General features: G+C 41.5%; 1 protein-coding gene across 2 annotated transcripts in view; it reads left to right on the forward strand.

Annotated features, from left to right (window-relative positions):
• Positions 1-7,857, forward strand: part of LOC111667660 (retinoic acid receptor gamma-A-like) — a 35,036-nt gene that overhangs the window by 16,386 nt on the left and 10,793 nt on the right. The window contains exon 1 of one of the 2 annotated variants that reach the window (XM_023423404.2): positions 1,987-2,537. The exons of the other annotated variant lie outside the window; for it this stretch is intronic. Coding sequence (XP_023279172.1) covers positions 2,393-2,537 — 145 coding nt within the window. The 5' untranslated portion in view covers positions 1,987-2,392. Of the gene's footprint in view, positions 1-1,986; positions 2,538-7,857 lie in introns of those variants that run through there. 2 annotated transcript variants of the gene reach the window in all.

Raw genomic sequence — 7,857 nt, forward strand, 5'->3', positions numbered from 1 at the left:
ACCCCCACCCCCCCTGCATTTGTGTGTCTCTTTCCTCAAAGCAGCAACAGGGGGCAGGGTGCTGCGAGGCAGGGAGGGTAATTGTCTCAAGGTGTGGAGAGAGCTCAGCAGGCTGATATTGTGCAGCTCTGCTCCCTGCAGTGTGTCATTGTAGTGTGTGTGTGTGTGTGTGTGTGTGAGAGAGAGAGAGACAGAGTGCCTGCCAGGATGGTGAAAGACAGGTAAAAACTCTAGTCACAGACCAAGAAGAGGAGGGGGCTTTCAAAAAGAGAACTCGAAAAATGTGTTAAAAAAAAAAAAAGCAGGAAGAATAAGTCCTATTATCCTCCAAATAATAATGGGAAAAAATGAAATGGATTCAGGGGGTTGGGGGAAATATTAACAAACAAACAAACAAACAAAAGGAGAAAAACAAAATAGAGAATTATAATGCAGTATGAAGTGTATGAAGCCACAGGCAGGACAAGTTGGGAAGTCAGTGTGTATGTATGTGTGTGTGTGTGTGTGTGTGTGTGTGTGTGTGTGTGTGTGTGTGAAGGGGGGTGTTAGAGCCCCAGTGGGGGTTTCTTCCAGAGTTCATCCCTCTTGAACGAGGGAAGGAAAGGGAGGAGGTGAGGCTGTCTCGTATACAAACTATCCAGACTCCAGGCCAGTGTGGTTCGCCCGCAGCGGAGTTGCACTTCAGTGTGACTGCACTGTGAGTCCAATGAGCTCCAGGAGGGAACATAACTGAATCCATTTGAACTGAATTGAAGGAATTGAATTAGATAGCCACACATGCCAAGAACGAATGGAAAAGGACAGAAGAGAAAGCTTCAAGAGACAAATAAAACTTCATGTGGTAGAAATGGACGGATGTTAAGCACCCTCTCTCTTCTGTTCTGGATCACTTTATATTATCGGCCTCTAAATTTCTAATAACTTCCTATTAATCATTCATTTCTTTGGAAGCGTCCTGGAAAGAACTAATTTAGCACCAATATAACGCTGACAGCGTTCAGTTGCTGCACTTACAATTCTTTAATTCCAGTTAGGTGCCAGCAGGTCAGGGAAACTTGAAATGTGTCTACACACAAGCATATAATTCAACACATATATAAAGTTTCCGATAATAATTGAATAATGAATTCATGTTTATTTGGGTTTAAAGAGGTCAGTTCTTTTAAGGTAATGTGTATCTGTAAATCAGCAGCTCCTTATAAACTCAGCACAACTAACTCATGTAGTTTTACATAGTTCTTATTTTGGAAACTGAAATTATCAGAGAATAATGGTCTAGTGAAATAAAGCATGACCCGCTTTTCTTTGTTTTTTTTGGTGGTTTTCTTTTTTCTGTTCTTTTGTACTTATTAATACACTGTTTCATTGTTTGTTTATATGCACTTATGGGAATAATAATTAATTTAAATCGTATTTATTTTAGGGGAAATTGCATGAGCTGTGTGTGTGCGTGTGTGTGTGCGTGTGCAGATGTGTTCATGTGGTCCCTTCAAGGAAGCACTCAATCCTACTTTCGCTGTGCAGAAACCCTCAGGAGAGCATCCGTTTACAGTGAAAGCTGGACAAATTAGCAAATGACACCTTTACTAAACTGCCGCTCTCTCAGCACCTTTCCTTCTCGCTCCCAACAGACTCTGCGAGGTGGGAGTTTTTTGTTTTTTCGCTAAATGTGGCAGAGTTGTACTGTTTGGGAGAGCGGCTATTTGTTTCCTTCCTGTGGCAGAACAAGAAGAACATTAATACTGAAAAAAAAGAGAAAGGAGAAAGATTAAAGGGAGGGAGTTTAGGGGAGGTGAGGACTGTTTGTTTTCATTTGCTGAATATGAAATATGAAGAGGCGAGTTGGAAAACTTGAAGGATAAAAGAGGGAGGGAGAGAAAGTTTGTTGAATGGCCAATCAAAAAGCGAGTACACACCCCCCCACTCGGGCTGCGTGTCCCTCCCTCTTCTTCTTCTTCCTCGACCCCACCTCCTTTCTGTCTGCTGAGAGACCATGCAGATAGTTGGCTGCGTCTGTGCTGGAGTGTGAGAGGCCCAGAGAGCCGGCGAGAGGGGAAGGGAAGATCAGTTACAGCAGGCAGGCAAGCAAGTGATCTGGGAACAGAGAGAGTGTAAAAGTAGTTTGAGTTGTAGAACAGAAACAAGGCAAAAAAAAATACAGGGTTTTATCTGTCCAGAGGACTTAGTTTGGAAGGGACAGGTCAGGCGGGCAGGGGGCAGTGGCAGTGGCAAAGACAGACAGACAGACAGGGAACACCTGGACCAAGCAGGGCATTGAGTTACTTTTGAGTAACAGGAAGCGTTCTCTGAGTTTTTACAGCCACTCTCTCTTAGCTCAGCTGCAGAACAATAGCAGAGGTCTGCAGTTGTGTAGCTGTGATTAGAAAGGAGCATGTTTGACTGTATGGAAGCTCTGGGGCTGGCCCCGCGGCCCCTCTTTGATGTGTCCGGACAAGGCTCCTGCATGCTAGGAAAGGCCACCCCTTACTTCTCCGGCCTGGACCCCTTCGCCTGGGCCGGGACAAGCAGCATTCAGTGTGAGTACTCCTGTCCATCAGCCTGCAAACTATAGCAGCTGTGTGTTAGTGTGTGTGTGTGTGTGTTCTTATCAGAGTCCCAGTTTTGTTATCATAGAGCTCTCTCCACAGGAAGAGTCAGATTCCTTTCGATTCTATGTCCCATTCTCACCCTGCAGTTTGTTTGTTTATGTGCTTAGTGTGCTTTTGTGAGTGTGAGTGAGTGAGTTGGGGAGTGCATATTTATACACTGTGGTGTTTGTTTTCTTTATGAATGACTTCACATGATTGACAGCACGTTTAAACAATGCGGGACCTGACCCGACGATGTGTCCAGAAAACAACAACCACCAGCGTCCAAACAGAAACAGCACTGACAGATTGAAGGCAAATGGGCCTGGAAATCACACGGTTGTGATTTGGCCAGTAAACTCAAACACAGAGCCACAGGTAGTTAGAAACAAAGAGTTTACAAGAGATGAATAAAAATACTAATGGACTGGATTTTATAGTAATCTTTTAACTTTTATACATATGTGATTTGTGTTACTCTTTATGCAGGAGGTTACTCAATGCTAGAACCCACTTTAGCAATATTCTTCAGGAAAAATGAGAAGGAAATTAATTGTTAAAAGATAGAAGTATGACTCACTTGACTGTTTCCTAACTGCACCAGCTAGATATTCTTTTCACAGTTCATCAAAAGACTTGCACAGCACAGATATTGCATCAGGTATTAAAATGCAGTGTTGAAAAAACCTCAACTGCCACACAGAAACAGTCACAGAGACAAACACTGCAGAGATAAACGAGAAAAATACACTCTATCTGGCAAAATAATAAGTAGACCTTTTGTTATTGTCATGGAGTCCACTTTCAGACTCTATGATTACACTTGGCTTTGTGGCCTGGAAAATCAAACATTGACTCTATCTATCTATAGAAACTGACTTGCTGAAGTCTATTCATGTGTGTCACCCAAGTGAGCGCACAATTTTTATTTTACAAAAACGACTTTGCTCATACTGCAAACGGTTTGGGACGTCCCCATTGAGCACCTTGAGTCTATTTATCTTAGTAATTATTTAGATACCGGGGCATCAAGCACTGTCAGGTCCACAGTGCTCTCTAATGATGATGCATGAGCAGTCAGGATGACAAACACCACAGCAGGGCCTGTCTCAACTCGCTAAGGAGCTTCGCCAGATGCCAGGCTGAAAGACAAACGTCCACAAATGGTCATTCATCATGTTTTCTTTATATAAAAATCAGCTTAGTTTCTTTTCTTTTAGCTGTGGAGGTTGCAGGTCCAGGATCAGCCAAGAAAATACATGTATACAGATTTTTTCTTTCTGCATTATACGACAGAACCAAAAACATATTCACTGACTGACCAGAGGGGTTTTGTGGGGTGGCCCTCTTTGTTTCTGAATAACCTGTTAACATTAATGAACAGTAACATACAAAGAGGTGTTACTCGCATCTGACCTTCATACCTTTATTTTATTTTTTTTTTTGACTCAACCGATCTTTGTTGAACATAAGGCTCAACTGGCAGGTTGCAGAACCCACTGCTTAATTGATTACTCAATCGACAGAATAATAAACAACAAATACTTTATTAATCAATTAATCATTCGAGTCATTTTTCAAGCAAAAAGTCAAATTTTTCTCAGACTACAGCTTCTCCTATCTGACTTTCTCATTTTCTCATCAAACATTTTGGGGGGTTTGGTTGAGCAAAACAAGACGTCAGAAGATGTATGAGAAAATAATAGGCAGAGCAGTCCTTGAAACAGCTGCACATTTTTTTGTGTTCTGATTCAGTTATTCACCAAATGATGAATTTTCCTATTACACTATAATAGTATATTTATTTCCCATTTAACTCATTCAATTCAAGATTTTACATTTCCTGTCATTTCAGTTTGACTAAGGGCCTACATAAATAGACAATATTGTGGTTAAGCTCTTGAGTCTTGGTTATTTGCCACTGTACAAATTGAAGCAAATAACATCAACTTTACCAGCTTTCTTTTATTTTGCCCCTCGTGGAAAAATAAATCTGCACTAACCCTTTGACATTGAAAACCTTTTGGTTTATTGTCCAAACCAAAACTGCATCTGCTGAACTGACACCAGCAGGATTATGACTGTAGTGAAAACATGATCCCATAAACTGTTGCATAGTTGAACATGAGCCCTCACTGGAAAGTGAAGTACAATGATAAGTTTGCTTTTTCAGCAGTGAACATGTTTCATGTGAAGATGGTGAATTCCTGACAGCATTTTGGCCTCTGTGTCTTTTTGACACGCTCTTTCTCTCCTTGTCTTAAAAAGGGGGGGGGGGTCATCTTTTCCTGTGTTTTTTATGTGAGGCAGTTCAGCACCTCTCTGCCGTCCTTTGTTTCAACGTCAGGAGGCATTAAAGGGAGCAGGGACATGCCAAAGTCTGTCCGCTCTCTGTCAAGCAGCCTCTTCTGCAGTGGGGGAGAGTTTCTCCTCTGTGTGACATTTGTTTTCCTCCTCTTTTGAAGATCCCCTCTTCCTACACTTCATCTCCCCTTCCAATGGTGTGTATCAGTGTGTGTGTGTGCGTGTGTGTGTGTGTTCCCTCAGAGCAGTAATGTGTAGTGGTTATTCTTTGCTCACACATGGCTCAGCTTACATGCCTTGTGTTGTGTAACCAAGAGCTTTTAATGATACAATTACAATTACAAAAGGTCAATTAAGAGATTAGGTGGTGCGTAGGGGCATGGGCCGTTAAAAGAGGCCAACGCCGAGTGGAGGGATGACACCAACTCTTGGTGTCACAGGCCTTGAGGGGAAATGCTCTCCCCTTCATTCAGTGATAATCTGCTTCTTCTTCTGGCACCCTCTTCTCTTTAAATGGCTTCTTCAAAGCCAGTTTAACAATGGGTCATCATATCATCACACAGGAGGAGAACAGCTCATATAATACAATGGGGAAACACTGTTACTGCCAATAGCTGATAAAGAAAGAAGATTTGTGCCTTTTGAATGAGATAAAAACATGAGTAGTTTCAGAGGTTTCATCTGTATGTTGCGTTTCTTGGAGCAGAGGGGGCTCAGATAACTATTTTGGCTCTACCTGCACCAGTATCATTAGTCTCTCATAAAACGTACAAATCTGTGTCACTAGGTTATGAATTACTCGCTGGCAGAGCCGCTCGACAGAGCATCTGGATGCCTGTGGGGCTGTCTCTCCCTAACACTGTCACTGTCTCAGGACCTGTGAGAAAGAAACTCCAAACAACAACCTCTGCAGACCTGGAAATTCAAGTTCAGTGTGTGTGTGTGTGTGTGTGTGTGTGTATGACCTTCTCTACAAAAGCAGAATCTTATAGCTGCAATAAAACCGCTTTGTCCATCCCTGTGTACAACACAATAACAGTTTAATAATAACCTGATTAAGGCACTTGTTATAGCCATAATGAGAAAGAAAGAGCGATGCTATGTGTTCTGGAAAATGATTGTCTTTAGATGCTTTAGATGCTCAGTGGCTCTCAGCTGGACTTAACTAGTCTGTGGAGCAAGGAGGAGAAAAGATTGGATCTTGTGAGGCTGTAACTTTTTGTTTTTCACAGTAAACATTTGAAATGTAGTGTATTACCAGCTTCTGAAGAATCATTTTAAACTCCTTTATTTTACACAGACTTAAACTCAGTTGTGGTAAATTTTGAAGAAAAGAAAAGAGTGCGGCGACAGCAGTACTCTGAATTATTACCATTACCAGCTTCTCTTACTTGAAGTAATCACATTAACAGATCTAGATTGCACGTATTTAACTGCAAATGTCTCCTGGAATTTCCTTTTGTGGGAGAATGTGCCAGAGAGTGAAAAGCCTTTTCATCAAAAATGAGCACCAGCTAAATTTCAGTTTAATCAAATTTCCTTCTTTTTTATCAGCATCAATATGATGTTTCCTGTAGACTGCCACATGCCCCACACTCTGGCCATAAACAACATTATCACACAAATCATGTTTTGTCAGACTATTAAATTGTCGTGAATCATGCAACACTGTAATCAAATTATTACTCTAATCTGGTTATTTGTAGTAATCAGGTTACAGTTTGCATGTTAATATATAGCAGTTACCTTTGACTCATCTGCTGGGAATGTGCGTAACAAATACGGCAGGTTACGGGTAATTGATTAGTCAACCTGACTGAGCTCAATTTCAAATACAAAATGATTAAAGTGGGATATTTTGCAATCACAGTGCTATTGTGAAAGCTGCAGGAACGGAGCCAGTCCCAGGCTGCTGATTGGTGAATGTCCCCGAGTGAAACAGCCTGAAACCAACATCTTGTGAGGTTCAGCGGGTCGTGTTCGGACTTGTCTCCGATTGCGGCGTCGCAGCTTCCAGCCATGTCTCCACCACACCACATTAACTTTGGCTGAGTTTGGCCTTTGATGATTCTGAGATGTTAGTGTGTCTTATGAACTATTTGTCAAATACCCTACAGTGTGCTGATTTTGCACACACTAGTGATGAAACTGTTGTTCAGCTGACAAAACATGTTTTTAAAAAGTCACTTTCAAAAATTTAAGTAAAAAAAAAAAGCACAACTAGACAATTGAGCTCTTTCTTATACAGTAAATCATGAGATTAAACTTTTAATTAATACGATTACCAATTTATTTTCATGCCAAAAAGCTTTTCATTTAACAAAGTAGAATCCAGAGGTTTATTGCACAGGATGTGTTTGAGGAGCCACGTTGGCTCCATGTTGGTGTTATATTGAAGGCGCCTGGTTTGGAGGTGGAAGCTGATACTGACGCTCCATTATCAAAAAAAGGGAAAAAATAGAAACCTGGGTTTATTCTGTGTTTTAAAAAAGAAAGGGTGCATTGTATGTGTGATGGTGAATGGGAAGGACAAACCCAGATTTAACAACCTGGCCCATAAACACACCCTCCCCCATGCTCTGCAGACAAAGCTAAACTCCATGACCATGGGGGAAAAAAACAAAATGTAACATGAATGTAGTTTTCCAGCAAACATCACACACGGTCAAGCTCCAGAGTGTTGTTGACTATTTATTTTGATCATGGCCCAAAATGTCTTCAGTTTCATCTGAAACTCGAGGACTGTTATAAGAGTTTGAGGACCAGTCCAGGATATCTGTTTTTCTAAGTGAACTTGTGTGTGTGTGTGTGTGTGTGTGTGTGTGTGTGTGTGTGTGTGTGTGTGTGTGTGTGTGTGTGTGTCCCTCCTTTTTATGTTGTGTTTGGTGCTGCTGTTTTTATGGAGCCATCTCCTGGACAGTAGCCTGGTCTTCACAGCCTTTCCTTTAAAAGGCGCTGCCAGTGA

Source organism: Seriola lalandi, unplaced genomic scaffold (genome assembly GCF_002814215.2).
Source record: "Seriola lalandi dorsalis isolate HSWRI2012SDOR001 ecotype SW California unplaced genomic scaffold, Sedor1 jcf7180002054692, whole genome shotgun sequence".
NCBI lineage: Eukaryota > Metazoa > Chordata > Actinopteri > Carangiformes > Carangidae > Seriola > Seriola lalandi.